General features: G+C 50.9%; 1 protein-coding gene across 5 annotated transcripts in view; it reads left to right on the forward strand.

The window, feature by feature from the left end:
- kif26ba (kinesin family member 26Ba) overlaps positions 1–16,235 on the forward strand; it is a 389,427-nt gene that overhangs the window by 86,608 nt on the left and 286,584 nt on the right. For all 5 annotated transcript variants that reach the window (XR_011355560.1, XR_011355561.1, XR_011355562.1 and 2 more), the window contains one exon: positions 14,894–15,382. Coding sequence is in view for 2 of the 5 variants with exons in the window: in XM_069930858.1 (XP_069786959.1) it covers positions 14,894–15,382 (489 nt within the window). In the remaining 3 variants the exon portion in view is untranslated. The remainder of the gene's footprint in view (positions 1–14,893; positions 15,383–16,235) is intronic.

Below are 16,235 nucleotides of genomic sequence, written 5' to 3' on the forward strand. Positions count from 1 at the left end.
GTCTCGGAAAGGACTCTCTTTTGCTTCTCTCTCTCCTATTATTATTGGGGGCACCAGAAAATGCTCATGGCGACTCTTTGTTTCCCTTTACGGCAGGGAAAAGATGAAGTATATCATGTATATTACATTTTTTTTGTACTATGACATGACAAATAAAAGGAAGCTTTCACCTTGAACCATTAGCAGCAAATGACATGACACACGGTTAACGCTAAAATGTCCAATAACACTGTACAAATGGATATGACACCATGAAAAGACCTTGCGTTGTATTTTGAATGAAATAAGAAATAATTTTTTTAAAGTGCAGGTGGACGAATATAAGAAATAGGAGCAGGAGCCGGCCAACTGACCCATTGAACCTGCTCCACCATTCATCATGATCTGGGTTGATGTGGCACCCGCAAGGGGAGGTTTAAGTGGTCGATGCAGCCATAGGAAGTTGGTGCTGACAGCAAATCTTGGCAGCAGCTTGAGTCTGTCCACCTTGTCAGTTCTGCTGAAGCCCCTTTGAATGTAGAATGTAGAACAGTACAGCATAGTACAGGCCTTCTGGCCCACAATCTTGTGCTGACCTATGTAAACCTACTCCACAACAATCTGACCCTTCCTCTCTCACACCCATAACCCTTTATTTTTCTTACATCCATGTGCTTGTCTAAGAGTCTTTTGAATGTCCCTATTGTACCTGCCTCCACCATCACCCCTGGCAATGAAATCCAGGCACCTACCACTCTCTGTGGAAAAAAAACATAGAGTACCCTTGACATCACCCTAAAAGTTTCCTCCACTTACCTTAAACAGATGTCCTCTCGTATTTGCTATTGTCCTAGGAAAAACGTGCTGGCTACCCATCCCATCTAAACCCCTCAAAATCTTATATCCCTCTATGACGTCTCCTCTCATCCTCCCTTGCTCCAAAGAGAAAACCCTTAGATGTCATGGTTTTTCTACAGAATGAGTAATGAACAAGAAGACATGAGAAGCTGGGATTGTTTTCAGTGAGTGAGGCAGGTGAAGGGGAGGGCAAACAATTAAAAGCGGGAGGGACATCTCCCCTAAACGTTCCTTCTCTCACCCTAAACAGATGTCCGTCCCCTAGTATTTGTCACTGCTGCCCTAACATAACTGCCCACGCACCCACACACCAGCAGATAGTGTGAAACAGCGGCAGTTCATTCTCCAGTCTTCCTCTGCCCCGTTGCTTCCATGTGCACTCCGTAAATCTACACCATCATTGATTGTTGCCAGATTCTAATGGGCAGTGGACCAAGCTGTTGGATTCCAACTTGTTCACTTATGTACCTCAGAAGGGCATTTCCATCCCTACTGTCCCACACCAAGTTATCCCCACACTCAACTCAGTCATTACCCTCCCACCCTGTTTCACTCGCTGTTCCTGGATCTCTCCTGACCTTGCACGTGATCCACCACCAGAGTGGAGATCCTGAAATGCTGGGGGAACTGAGCTGGCCTTTTCAGCATCTATTGGAGACAAAGTTATGTTGCCGACACTTTGGGCCTGAGCCCTTCTTCCAGTAAATTCCTTCAGCATTTTGGTGTTTTGACACATACATGTAACTACATTGAAACATGATGATATTCCTTTATGCGTATAAACATGGCAGTCAAAGTGGTTCAAATTCAAATGGTTACTTGAATTATAATGAGGCAAGATTACCAAAAGGATTGAGAGAGAAAAGATATTTGAGACCAACAGACTGCAAATGCTGGAATCTGGTGCAAAAAAACAAACAGCTGGAGGTCGAGCGGCACAGGTGAGACGAGAGAGAGCAAGAGAGAGCAAGTGGGAGCGAGCGAGAGGGATTCAGATTCAGATTTATTGTCAGAGTATATTCATGATATCACATACAACCCTGAGATTCTTCTCCGGTCGGCCAGGCAGAATTACCACTTATTGGAAATGCAAAAAAAACTGTACATGGCGTATACATGTAAACAAATAAGGAACTGTAAACTGATAATGAATATAAACAAACTGACTGCAATACAAAGAGAATAAAAAATCAATAAAGCACAGATGTAAGAGTTCTTAAAAAAAAGGAAACATCGACAATATATCTTTGTCTCCTTAGATACTGAATAGACCAACTGAGCTCCTCCAGCATTTCAATGTTTTTACTACAATCACAGCGTTTGTAGCCTGTCGTGCTTTTCCCTAGTGGAGATCCTGCCTTTCTCCAACTGTTCTCCATAGTTACGCTTAGAGTCATCCAGTATCCATCTGCATCACTGATCATTTACACTCATCCAACATTAATGTGTAGTTATTCCCATCAACTCTCCCAGATGTTACCATTTGCCAACACTGGGCAATCTCCAGTGACTAATTAACCTACCAACCCACATGTTTTTGGAATGTGGAAGCAAAACCCTGCAGTCACAGGGAGAATGTGCAAACTCCACACAGACAGCATCTTCAATTTAAATTTAAATTCAGCCATACACAGGCCCATGCTCTCCAAATATATCAATGAACCTACAACCCCCATATGTATTGGAGGGTGGGAGGAAACTGGAACACCCAGAGGAAAGCCACGCAGACACAGGGAGAACGTACAGCCTCCTTACAGACAGCAAGGGATTCTAACCCAGGTCACTCACTGGTGGTGCAACAGTGTTGTGGTAACTGTCGGCGTTGAGAAGATTTTGCTTTCACCCTGGACCCTTTTAAGGCCGATTGGCTGTTAATTCCTGGGGCCACTTGCAAGTGTGAAAGGGGCTACTGTTTCTGCTTCCAGAATCTGACCTTCCAATCTCGTCCATGATTGGGGAATGGGGAGGGGGTTACCTAATCCTGTTAGAGCAGAGACATCGATGTCAGAACGAGTGTGGGGCATACAGAGCTGTCCTGGTGAAGTGGCAGAATCGGCTGCAGTGCTGATATGCAATGCCTGTTTAGAGGATTGGTTTTAGCAGCTAATTTGGAGGCTAGTTGATTATTAGCATGACTTAAACCCTGCTTGGAGGTGTTAAAGTGTGTTTGGCACACAACTGCTGATTGAAGGCAGCGTGGAACACGCAGACATCTCGGAACAGGAACCAGACATTGTGTTACTGAGCATAGCATATGCTGGGCATAGCAGGGGGTGGGAAGAGGGTGCACCTCTGTCTGGTGCAAGGGGGGACTCTATCGCAGAGGTTCGGCTGGCCTCCCCTTCCTCCTCCTCCAGGGCAAGTGAGGTTGGCAGTTCATTAGCCATGGGCAGCCCCTTGCTGACTCCCAGAATGTGCCCAATGGTGGGCTGTAGCACAACCATCACCTCACGTTCACCGGAGCATTCACTTCAAGTAACGTTAGCAAAGACAGCAGGAAGCAGGCCCTTTGGCTTAACCTCTCTATGCTGACTGAAGTCCATACCTGAGCTGCTCCCATTTTAAATTTAATTTAAAAAAATTAAATTTATACAAACAACACAGTAACAGGCTATTTCAGCCCATGAGTCCATGCTGCCCAATTTACACCCCATTAACCTACAATGGTGGGAGGAAGGCTATTCAGACACTGGGAGAATGTACAAATGCCTTACAGACAGTGCAGGATTTGAACCCTGGTCTGGTCCCGATCACTGGCATTGTAAAGGCGTTGCGCTAAATGCTACCCCAACCGTGCCGCCTGCATTTGGGCCATATCGTTTAAACCTTGTACCTGCCTCGCCAAAATCTGATAACTGGTGAAAGTTGAGCATAGCTTATGTTCACAGTCCTCAGTCATGTTCAGTGGGGGGTTTCAAAGGTTAAATGTCAGCCTCCAAAAGGTCAAGCTGCTTCCTGGCTGAGGAATTGCCGTTCAACTCCAGCTTCCTCCACCAAGTTCAATTACGAGGAGACAGAGGGCTGTCTGGGTGTGTTTCCCTTGGAGCAGTGAAGGTCGAGGGGGTGGGGAGGTTCTGGTGGAGGTAGACATAATTATCAGGATCTACTTTTGGGGTGTATGCAAGGAAGCTTTCCCTGCAGCAGAGGTGTCTATAAGACCAGAGGATGTGTGTTATAGGTGAGGACTGAATGATCTAGAGGAGCAACAACAGATGGATGGAGAATCTTGAGTGAACTAAGGAAAGAAGAGGGACTCAATGGGTCAGGCAGCATCCAGTGAGAGAAATCGATCGCCAATATTTCGAGTTTGATCCTTTATTAAGACTAAGAGTCTTGATAAAATCTTTTAGTCTTGACAGAAGGTTTTGACCTGAAGCGTTGACTGATCATTTCAAGATTCAAGATTATTTTATTGCCATGTAACAAAAAAGAATGATGTAAACAAAATTTTATTTAGTCTACCTTAAGGCAGAGAAAGATTCACTATTGGCAGAAATAGCCCAGCGACCCATTACAGCCAGAGAAAAAGAAGAAAAAGAGAATCCCCTCAGGGTTACTGAATGTCCGTGGATTTGCCTCCAGCGTTCCCACAGCCTCTGCAGCCACACAGCCTTCAGTCCAAACCGTCAGCAACCTGAGCTCCAGTTCCGAACCTCTGACATGATCAAGAAGTCTTCAGCTCCCTCGTCATCCCCTCATGTGTCCTGGTTCCGATAGCTGGTACTCCTTCTGCCAATCTCAAACCAGTCTCCAGCAGTTTGCAGGTACAGGTGTTGACCCTGCAGTAGGCCGGTGGTGTACCACCACATTCACCCCCTTCTTTAAAATTGTCCTGGGGTGGTGGGGGCACAGTACAAGAATTATACCCACTATACACTTACAACATTGACAGGTTGAGATGGTCCGGCAGCCGCCGGGGTCTCTGTGACCATCGTAGGACTGGCTTCTGGTCACTGGTCGGAGGGGAAGTGGGGGGGCTGGCGGCAGGGGTCTGTGTGACTGGTGTGGTGCCGCGTGGGGGGCCGGGGTCGAGGTATGAGGGTCGTATTGGATGGATGGGGGGGGGGGGTAGGTTAGTTTCCCAGGGCTGAAGCGGGCCCCATAGCTGCCTGGAGACAGGGATCTATGCCCGGTCAGCTTCATCCTGGGCTGGATGATGGCGTGGTGTGGTGGGTGCTCCTGCTGGTGCCAGGTCCCTGGCTGAGACGGTGACCTCCCTGCCACTGCCAAACCTAACGTAGGCGTAGTTGTGGTTTACATGTAGGAGGAAGACCTGCTCGACCAAGGCTTCGTACTTGTGTGTCCGTATGTGCTTACGCAGGAGCCCCGGTCCCGGGGACATGAGCCATGCTGGGAGGGACATTCCAGTCACCGACTTGCTGGGGAATGAGAACAGACGTTCATAAGGGGTCTCGTTGGTAGCCGTGCACAGCAGCGACCGATTGGCATAGAGCACCTCGGGCAGGGCGTCCTACCAGTACGCTACAGCCTACCCTTTTGACCTGAGAGCCAGGAGGACTGCCTTCCAGACCACTTCATTTTTGCGTTCCACTTGCCCATTGCCACTCGGGTTATAGCTCATCGTGCGACTGACCGTAATTCCCCTCGCCGTCAGGTACTGGCGCAGCTCGTAACTCATGAAACTAGACCCCCGGTCGCTGTGAATGAAGGCGGGGTAGCCAAACATGATGAAGATCTGCCCCAGGGCCCTGATGACGGTAGCCGTCGAGGTGTCCGGGCAAGGGATAGTGAAAGGGAAGCGTGAGTACTCGTCCATTACCATGAGGAAGTAGACGTTTTGGTTCGTGAAAGGCAGGGGCCCTTTGAAGTCCATGCCGAGACGCTTGAAAGGCCGAGTAGCCTTTATAACATGGGCCTGGGGTGGGCAAAAGAAATGGAGTTTACACTCTGCGCAGACCCGAATGGCCTCGGTCATGTCCCTGATGTCCCTGATGGTGTACGGCAGGTTCTGGGACTTAATGAAGTGGTACAACCTGGTGACACCCAGATGCCAGAGGGACTCATGCAATGCCTGTAGCCTGTCATTGTGTATAGATGCGCAGGGACGAGAGAGGGCATTGGGGGAGTCGTTAAACTGCTTGGGGCGGAACTGGAGGTTGTAGCTGTAGGTTGCCAGCTCGACTCTCCAGCGTAGGATCTTGTCGTTCTTGATCTTGCTCTTGTGGTCCGTGAGGAGGGTGAATCTCCTGCCAGCCAGGTAGTGGTGCCAGTGGTGGACCGCTTCCATAATCGCCTGGGCCTCCTCTTCAATGGCGGAATGCCCTAGCTTGGAGCCGTGGAGGGTCCTGGAGAAGAAAACGACCGGGAGCCCCTCTTGGGTGAGGGTAGTGGTGAGTACTACCTCAGAAGCATCGCTCTCCATCTGGAAGGGGGAGTCCTCATTCACGGCCTGCATCGTGGCATCCGCGATGTCTTGGCTGATGAGGATGAAGGCTGCCTGCGCCTTGGGTGGGAGGGGAAAATCTGTAGCCTGAGCCAGTGGGTGGACCTTGTCCGAGAAGCGAGGGACCCACTGCAAGTAAGAGAAAATGTCAAGGCACCTGCGGAGGGCCTTTAGCATGGGGGGGGGGGGTGGGGGGGGAGAGGTAACTCCATTAATGGGCGCATCCTTTCTGGATCTGGGCCGACAACTCCATGGGCCACGATGTACCCCAGGATGGCGAGGCGGGTGGTGCTAAACACACACTTCTCCTTGTTGTAAGTGAGGTTCAGCTCCCCGGCTGACTGGAGGAATTTCTCCAGGTTAGCATCGTGGTCCTGCTGGTCACGGCCGAAGAAAGTGACGTTATCCAGATACGGGAACGTCAACTTCAGCTTGTGCCGGTCTACCATGTGATCCATCTCCCACTGGAAAATGGAGACCCCATTCGTGACCCCAAAGGGAACTCGGCGGAACTGGTACAGGTGCCCATCCGCCTCAAAGGCGGTGTAGGGCTTGTCCTTTGGGTGGATGGGGATTTGGTGATATGCCGACTTCAGGTCAATGGTGGAGAAAACCCGGTAGCGGGCTATCTTGTTGACCATGACGGCGATCCTCGGCAGGGGGTAGGCATCCAGCTGGGTGTACCAGTTAATGGTCTGGTTGTAATCCACGACCATCCTCGGCTTACTTCCCCCTTTGACCACCAGGACTTGGGCTCTCTAAGGGCTGTTACTGGGCTCTATGACGCCTTCCGCTAGGAGTCACCGCATCTCCATCTTGATGAAGTCTCTGTCTGAGGCACAATAGTGCCTACTTCTGGCGACGATCGGCTTGCAGCCTAGTACAAGTTGTGGGAAGAGCACCGGTGTGTGATGCACAGTGTGGAGAGGCCGCAGGTTGGCCGGGGCTGGTAGGTTGGTGTGCTGTGTGATGTGAGTGGAGGTTGGGGCCCTCCGAAGGCAAGGGTTACACTCTGCAAGTGGCATTGGAAATCTAGGCCCAGGAGGACTGGGGCGTAGAGTTTGGGCATGACCAGGTGCCTGAATCCTGTGTAAGTCTCCCCTCCCACAGTTATATCGGCCGAGCAGCGCCCAAGGGTACCAACAGTCTTAACCTTGGCGGCGAGGACGATCGAGCAGGTGGTGGGGTGGACTTTTGATCTCAGGGAGTGGGCCATGCTCAGGTGAATGAAGCTCTCGGTGCTGCCACTGTTGAACAGGTACTTTGTTACCTGCCCATTGACTTGCACGTCCATCATGGAGTGCCCGAGGTCATGAGGGATGTCCCTGGTCAGCGTGATGGCGGCCAGGACCTTCTCGGAGTTGGAGTCTTCGCTTTCCGGTTGTGCACAGCGATTTATGGCATCCACAGGTGTGGAGAGCGTCAGTAGGGCAGCCTGGTCATCGCCCGTGTTGACCACGTCGACATTGGTCGTGGGATGCGGCGTGCGGTAGCCGATGGCATCTGGAGGCGTGGGGAGCATCGGTAGGGCAGCCTGGTCATCGCCCGTGTTGACCACATCATTCTCAACGTCATCAGGGGCCCTCTGTATCGGTTGCTACCTGGCCCAAAATGGCAGCGGCATGTGGGGGCCTGCTGTGTGGCTGGCCTCCTTCCCCAGCCGTGTTCGTTGCACCGGGGGAAGTGACATCATCACGGCTGGCGGCAGTGACGTCATTACGTCAGCTGGAAGTGATGTCATGCTATGAGCTGGAAGTGAGGTCGCTGTAGTTCTCGGCGAGCGACGCTTGCGAGGGCGGGGGATGGTCCAGGTGCTCGAGGCACACATTGCGCCAGTCGCTGGCGGGGCCGGATGTTGCACTGTCAAGGTCAGGGAAGGCGGAAGTCGTAGCGGGGACAATGGCGCCGCCTGGCACGTGCATATGGAGGGGTCCACGGGGGAGGTGGGGAGGTCATAGTGGGCCGCTGAGCTGCCAGCTGGTTTTGAGAGGCACACTTTGGCGAAGTGGCATTTCTTGCCGCATCGGGAACAATATTGGTTCCTAGTCAGGCAGTTTTGGTGCGATCGTCTGTCTGACCCACACCAGGACCCACAGTACTTACAGGGGAGCCGGGCACCTGCCGCAGCCATGTTTTCCTCCCCAGCTCGGTCTGGGGTTGCAGCTGCAGTGTGAGAGGGCCATGAGGGAGCCTGGGAGAACCTAGAATCGAAGGCTTCGATATGCAGGGCTCCTGCTTCCAGGGTTTGGACCACTTCCACTGTCTTGGTTAGGGCATAGATATTGTCTTCCAGCAGCTTCTGCCGGATGGCCCTCGAGCGTAGCCCTTGTACGAAAGCGTCCCGGATCAGCCTCTCGACCTCCTCTGCACCTACCCCGGGTTCAGCGAGACACGGTCGGGCCAACTCTCGCAGCCGTCTCCCTGGGTTGCTGGGCTCGGGTGTTGAGGAGGTACCTTGCACAGACTGCATTCATGGGGGGGTTTGTACAAGTTCTCGAGAGTGTCCATTGCGCTCTTGTACGTGGAGCAGCCTTTGGTTGCCTGGAAGGCGTGGGGACCCAGCTTTGACTGGAGTAGGACCAACCTCTTCCGATTTGAGTCCAGGATGCCGCCTTCGTGTGCCTCGATGATTGCCTCGACCATGTGCTGCCAGATCTCGAAGTGTGTCTGGGCTTCTGGGTGGCATGGGTCGACTTCGAGGCTCCCTGCGCTCAGGAGTTTTTCCATGGCAGCCGTGGGAAAATATTGTGGATTAAATTGTGGTGCGCTGTTAGCCAGAATCAGACACACACAAGGTAAAGACTGTACAACAGGCTTTAATCCACAAAGACTTTCACAGAGCCAGGCTGGCTGTAGCTGCAGTAACTCTTGAGTGAGCTTCGGGAGGCCGGCGCAGGTTTATATCTCGGAGAGTGATTGACACCCGACTGGATGGGGTTTAATCCCTTCAGGCTGACTGATTGACAGCCAGCCAGGTGTTGTCCTGTTCCCTTACACTCCTACAGGTACAGAGGTTGCCCCCTGCAGTAGGCCCATGGTGTACCACCACAGAGTATTACTATTCAAGGTTCAAGGTTCCTTTTATTGTCATGTAATAATGCAAAAAATTTAATATACATTACATCAACTTTAGTCTGATGTAAGGCAAACAAGAGTCGTCATCAGAATTGCCTGGTGCCCCTAACAGTAAGGGAAAGAGAAGCATAAGAGAGTTCCTTCGGAGACACTAGGCCCTTTTATAGAGGAAAATTAATTTGACTGTAAAGGCGGATATTCTCTGTCCTCACGTCGCTGAACCTACCCCCATAAATGGTCGGCACGTGGCTCCAAGGTGCCGACTCCGATCCCTCATCAGACTGGTTGCATAGGTTGAGCGGAGCCCTCCACCTTGGTCCATCAATGGGCTGCCACTGCAAGCGGCTAGCTAGAGGTGGGCTCATGACATCGTGTCCCAGGACCCAGTCATTCATCCTGCATTAAAACAAAAAGAGGTTCCTGTTATATATAACCTGAGGCTCCTTCCTCCAGCTCTTCTGCCCTGTGCTGCCCCTCTGGCACACTGACTCTGGTTCTTCGCTCCCCTCTTTCGTCCATTGGACACTCCGGCTCTGCTTCTCCACGTCACTCCTCAGCATCTTGTAGCAGTAATAATGCATAAGTGCTGGAAGTCAGAGTCCTTCGGCGTGCCAGAGGGGCAGCGCCGAGCAGAAGGATCAATTGCTGTCTTCATTACCCCTAATCCCTTACGCAGCATGGAACTGCTCTGCGGTTCCAAGTTCCAGCTGGGTGGGGATTAGGGGTAATGAAGATGGCCATTACTTGCTGCGTATGTATGCTGCCATGTTGATGGCGGTGCTATGACTCCAGTCGCAACGCCACCATCAGCTCTGGAGATGCAACTGAGTGTCCGAGGATTTGTCTCCAGCGCTCCGGCAGCCTCTGCAGCCTCACAGACCCCTGTTCAAACCACCAGCATCTCAAGCTCCAGATCCAAACCTACAATACAATCAGTAAGCCTTCAGCACCTGAGGCCCTTCGGAAGGCCCTTCTTGCCCTCTCCAATCCCAGTTCCAATACCTGGTCCCCATGAACCAGTCTCCAACAGTCTGCAGCCAGTGCCAGTCCTTCGACCACAAGTCACGGACAGCCTGCAGCCTGAGTGGGTCCTTCAGCCCCTGAGCCCCTCACTGGTCCCCTGCCCTGGTCATTATCAAGTGGAGTTGTCTCCTCTGCTTCTCCTTCTCAGTGGGATTGTTCTCCATGTTTCTGGTGCCCTGCATCGGTTGCAGTGCTGCAGGAGAGGCTGCAATTTCAGCGCTGTCTCTGATGCAGACTGGGAGAGTGGGGAGCGGAGACGCAGAGCTGCTCTTCAGGGTCCGACTGCCTGGTCTTGACATCCTGGCTCCGTCCAGCTTTAAACAGCCTGTTAGAGGAGCCGACTATTCCAGGCAAATTGACCTGATCTGGTGTGTTGAAATCATTCCCCTGTACTAATAGGTTCTCTTCTAAAGCCTCTCATCCTCCTCATTCTTAAAAACTAACAAATCAAACATGTCACAGCTTAATGGTGCAACACAGCAGTGTCACTCTTACAGGCACTCAAGCCTTTGCAGGGTATTAGTGGCAGAGTTCTTGAGATCCACTGGGACCGGGAGGGAGCGGAGGATTCAGCTGCTCAGAGCAGGCCCTGTCTGAGGCAACAGGTACTCAGTGGGACAACCTGCCTGATTAAACTGGAACTGGGCCCACCCTGGAGTGCAGTCACTTATGAGCGGAAGGTCCTTGGGGCAAATATCTGCATTTATAATTTATCTCTCTTCAGGCACTATTAAGCTTTATTTCCATGCTTCTCACTTTTTAATAATTAACACAAATTAGAGGTGCAGCACTGAATAATTAATAAAAATGGTTACTTTAGGTACATTGGTCTCTGGGTGTTTTTGGGGGTGTTTCTCCCTAAAGAACTGCTGGCATCTACAATGAACAGCCAACAGAATAATCTGTAGTCCAGGGGGAAGGAGAGTATGTGTGTGGGAGGGTGGAAAAGAGAGCAAGAGAGAGAGAGAGAGAGAGAGAGAGAGAAAGTGGGACAGGAAGAGGGGACAGAATGGGAGGATGAAGTAGAGGGAGGAAAAGTGCAAAGAGAGGGAAAAGGACAGAAAGAGGATGAAGGAAAGTGTAAGTGGAAGCAAGATTGGGAGAAGGAAAGAATGGGCGAGAACTGGGGAGCGAGGGATGGGAATGAAAGTTGGAGAGGAGAAGTTGGAAGGGAGGGTGGAGAGTGTGGAGGGAGAGTGGGAGAAGGGGAAGGATGTTGGGAGGGGGAACGATGACATGATGAAGAACATCCACTTCACCGTGGGCAGGCAAAGTGGATGTTCTAACTCCACAACTGTGATGAAACATCCACCAGACTGATAGTTGAAATCCTGTAGGGAAACATTGGGCAACCCTCCCTGTCTGCAGCAGAATGGAGAAGGAAGAGATCTCATTGAAGCCAAATGAGGCAGGAATTGAGGCCGAATGTGGGGAGGTTCTCTGGTTTGGGATGTGGGGTAAGGTATGGGGTGTGCTGGTGCCACACAGCTCCAGTGACCCGGCTTCGGTCCTGACCTCTGGTGCTGCCCACGAGGAGCTTGCGTATTTTGCCCGTAACCACGTGGGTTTCCCCCAGAAACCTCCGGCTTCCTCCCACATCCCAATGACATGGGTCGCGAGAAACATTTGGCTGCTGTATGTGGCCCTGGGGAGGTGAACGTTGGAGTCAGTGAAGGTGGGAATGCCAAGGAGAATAAAATGGGGTTAATGTAGGATGAATTTTAATGGGTGAGAATTCAATGGGCTGAAGAGCCTGTTTCTGTGCTATCTCTTTCTTTGGCACCCTCTCAGCACTCAGTGGGTGGTTAATCTATGAAACCCTGAACCCTAGAAGGTGAGGGAGATTAAATTACACAATGTTATTTTAGACACAAAAAGACATTGGTGGGGAAAAGGGTATTGATTTAAAGATCATATTGAATGATGGCACAGGCTGGATGGCCTCCTTCTGCTCCATATATTTGTGTTACTGGAATTTGGATCCTCCTGTGACCAGCCTGCCTATCGCCCTCTTTGAGCCTCACATACTTCAGTGAGATCACCTCTCCTTTTCACTCCCAACCTTATTTCGTCCCCGCCAGTGAATTGATTCCAGGTGTTCAGGGCTGGCAGAGGTACAGCCACCTCGCAAAGGATGGGTTCAGCAGCAGAGGTTTGGCTACCGGCCTGATCCAGCGGCCTGCTCCCACCTCCAAAAACAGTGATTACTCGACCTAACAAGGCCCACAGAGTGGAGCCTGGTCGCCAGTCTCTCCGAGTTCCTGACCTCCGGGCCGTCATCATGGATCACCGTGCACCCAGAATATTCTTCCTCTTCTTGTTCCAATCAGATTAATTCCCAGAATGCAGGTGTTACAGGCTAGGCTGGCACTCATTAGCAGGAAGGCCATGGGATCTTTGAGGTTCACCATGACGTTGTCTGGATTAGAGAGTATTGGCTTCAGGAGAATTTAAAGCTAGACATACAGCATAGTAACAGGCCTTTCCAGCCCAGAGACCCCAATTAACCTTCAGCCCCTGGATGTTTTGAAGAGTGGGAGGAAACCGGAGCACCTGGAGGAAACCCACGCAGACACAGGGAGAACGTTCAAACCCCTTACAGAAAGCATCGGATTTGAACCCTAATTACTGGTGCTGTAATAGCTAACCATGCTGCCTGACAGGTTGGACAAATTGAATTGTTTTCTCTTGAGCATTGGATGCTGAAAGGCAAGCTGATCAAAGTCTATAGAATTGTGAGAGATAGCTGGGTGGAAATGACAAATTCTAGAGGGCATCGGTGTAACATGAGAGGGGAGAAGTTTAAAAGAAACAAGTGAGGCAAATTGTTTTTACACAGAGAGCCAGTGAGTGCCCAGAATGTTCTACCTGGTAGAAGGAGATATGATAACAAGGCATATATACAGGCACATGAACTGCAAGGAATGGAGGAAGTTCCATGGCCCCTGCTACCCTAACCTGGGAATATATCTCTGATGCTACATGCTCACTGGGTCTTGCTGGGTGTCTATGCATATCTCTTTAAGAATCCTGATGGGAGCCTATAACATCACTCCTATCACCATCTTTGATTAGCAACCAATCCAGGCATTGGACATATGCCTACTTACCTGCCCGTAGAATTCGGTCAGTGCCCTGTTTCTGTGCTGTGTCTCTCAAATCTTAAGAAAGGCTGCCTGCTCTCCCCAGTGGATGTAATAATGCTCCAAAATGATTTTAACACTGATAATGATGTCTGTGGAGAAAGGTTTGAGGATGGGACTCCTCCTCACCTTCTCACTGCTGTTTCCATCAGCCTGATCCTGATGTGCAGGGATTGAGTACAAACTTCATCTTCTGTCTGGGCACCCTCAATCAATTAGCCTTAACATCGACCTCCAGATTCTGTTAAACAATCCCCCCTCCTCCCCCACTCCTCTTCTTCTTCTTCTTCTTCTTCTTCCATCTATTATCTTTCCTCCAACTCTGTCTCTCTCTCTCTTCCCCTTTCCCTCCATCTCCTTTCACAGAGGCAAAATCAATAGTCCCTTTCCTTTTATCATATCCAATTGACACCTTTTGTTGGTCTGGACTCCTCCCCTTCCCAGACTTGTTTTTTTATTCTGACATCTTCCTGTTCTTTGCTTATTCCTCAAAGAAGGGCTCAGGCCCAAACGTCGGTAATACAACTTTACCTCCTATGGAGTTCCTCCAGCATTTTGATGTGTTTTCAGTACAAGTTATCTATTCATCAGAGGTCATTGCAGGCCACTTTCCCTCCCCCCAATGCCATCTTCCCCTTTATCCTCATTTTGTGGGATCTTGCTGTGCCCTCTTAGCAGGCTGGAACACAAAAGTCTACAGACGTTGTTATAGTAGTAAAAACACACTGAAATGCTGGAAGAACTCAGCTGGTCTTTCAGCATCCATAAAAATCAAAGGTATCTTTCCGACTTTTTGGGCCTGAGCCCTTCAAGAAATAACCTGAATGAGCAAAAAAACAGCAAATCTCAGAATTCGGACAGTGCCGGCTGGAGGAGGGGGTCCAGGCCGACACAAGGTGTTAACTGGACATGATAAGGGGAGAGGTGAGAATGTCTGTGTAAAAGGAGACAGGGAAAAGGGAGAAAGACCGAGCTGGGGGGAAGACGATGGGGAAGAAGATGGGGGGTGGGGGGGGGGCGTGGTTTAACAAAAGCTAGTGAAGTCAATATTGATGCCATCCAGTTGGAGGGTGCCCAGTCAGAAGATGAGGTGTTGTTCCTCTAACTTGCGGGTGGTCTCGGTCTGGCAGTGCATGAGTCCATGGACAGATGTGTCAGTTAGACAATGGGATGGGGAATTGAACTGGGTGGCCACTGGGAGATCCATCCTATTATGACAGACAGAGTCAAGATGCTAGCCACTGGGAGATCCACAGGGGCTTAATTTCATTGGTTTGGGGATGTGTTTATAAAATGTGTTATGGAAATACAGGCTATTGTTGTGTGAGTGAGATGTTTGTCCTGCACAAGGACTGATGAGGGAGGGGTGGCTTCCTGTGCCTGTGTAACCCACCGTCCTCTCCGTCTGCAGGACCCGGCTCTGTCTGCACTCATCCACGACAAGCTCCAGGTGCCCAACACAACCCGCAAGGCTTGGAATGACCGGGACAATAGGTGCGACATCTGTGCCACCCACCTGAACCAGCTGAAGCAGGAGGCCATCCAGATGGTGCAGACTTTGGAGCAGCTGGACCCGTCGCCTGGCTCGCCCCCCCTCCTAGTTGGCCCGCGCAGTCTGGGCACCCTGCCCCACCCCCGTGACTGGGCCTTCATGCCTGCTGCTTACGCTGGCTACCTGGGTGGCAAGCACACGGGCAAGCCCAACTCGCTGGGCATCGGGGGTGGGCCCGAAAGGAAGGGAGGCACCTCCGGACACCCAAGCACCAAGGCTGGCCTCCATGTGCCCACCAGCCCCAGCAACGGCAACATCCTGAGCACCGTCGCCATCCAGGCCCACCAGTACCTGGAGGGGGCCTGGTCCGTGTCACGGTCGAATGGAGTAACCCTCTACCCCTATCCGGTGAGTGATAACACATATAGAGATGGGGAGATGCACAGACAAACACACACATTCAAACCAATTACAAGATGAACTTCACGCCAGCAGAAGTGACTCTTCATTTGTATTTCATTGGGTCTGAGTAGTCTACCTGTGCTAATGAGACGAGGTCTTTTAATCATCCCCTTTCTCCACTGAACCTCGCTGTGCCTAGAAGTAGTCTTAGACCTCAGGATGTGCTTTTTTGCTGTGCCTGAGTGTGGGCTGCTCCTGGCACTGGAATACCAGTGTGCTTCAGACAGACCGAGCTGATAATTGGCATCAGTGTTCCAGTACGTGTTCCCTGGAAGCAGCTGCAGATCTCAGCATCGCAAACACCTCTGCATCTCCCTCACCGACTGAAGCAAAGAGGTGGCCAAGGGCAATCAAGGCAACCCTTTGCTCACACGTCAGAGAGTCAGGGTGAGAGAAAGCTGCATGACAAAGGCAATGATGGATCAACTTGCCCATCGATGCCTCCAGTGTGTGACAAAGACTGGGTGTGAACAATAATATTGATTCTCCAACATTGGTTGATGCACCAGAAGTACAAGGGAGACTGTTCGCTGTGATTGAGACTCAATTCTCCTTGGAGCAGAGGGGAGTGGGGTGGGGAGGGGGGTGCGGTTAGGTTTCTGATAGAGGTGCACAACATAATGAGGGTATAGATAGAGTACACTGGACACCTTTCCCCAGAGCAGGGCAATCTGTAGCTAACAGGTATAGAATTAAAGAAGACGCTTAGATGGGATCTTTTTTTTAACCCTGAAGATGGTTAGAAACTGGAACACACTGGCTGAGGGGGTGATGGGCAGATGAGAGAGGAGCAGGAAAT

Source organism: Narcine bancroftii, chromosome 4, assembly GCF_036971445.1.
Source record: "Narcine bancroftii isolate sNarBan1 chromosome 4, sNarBan1.hap1, whole genome shotgun sequence".
NCBI classification, from domain to species: domain Eukaryota; kingdom Metazoa; phylum Chordata; class Chondrichthyes; order Torpediniformes; family Narcinidae; genus Narcine; species Narcine bancroftii.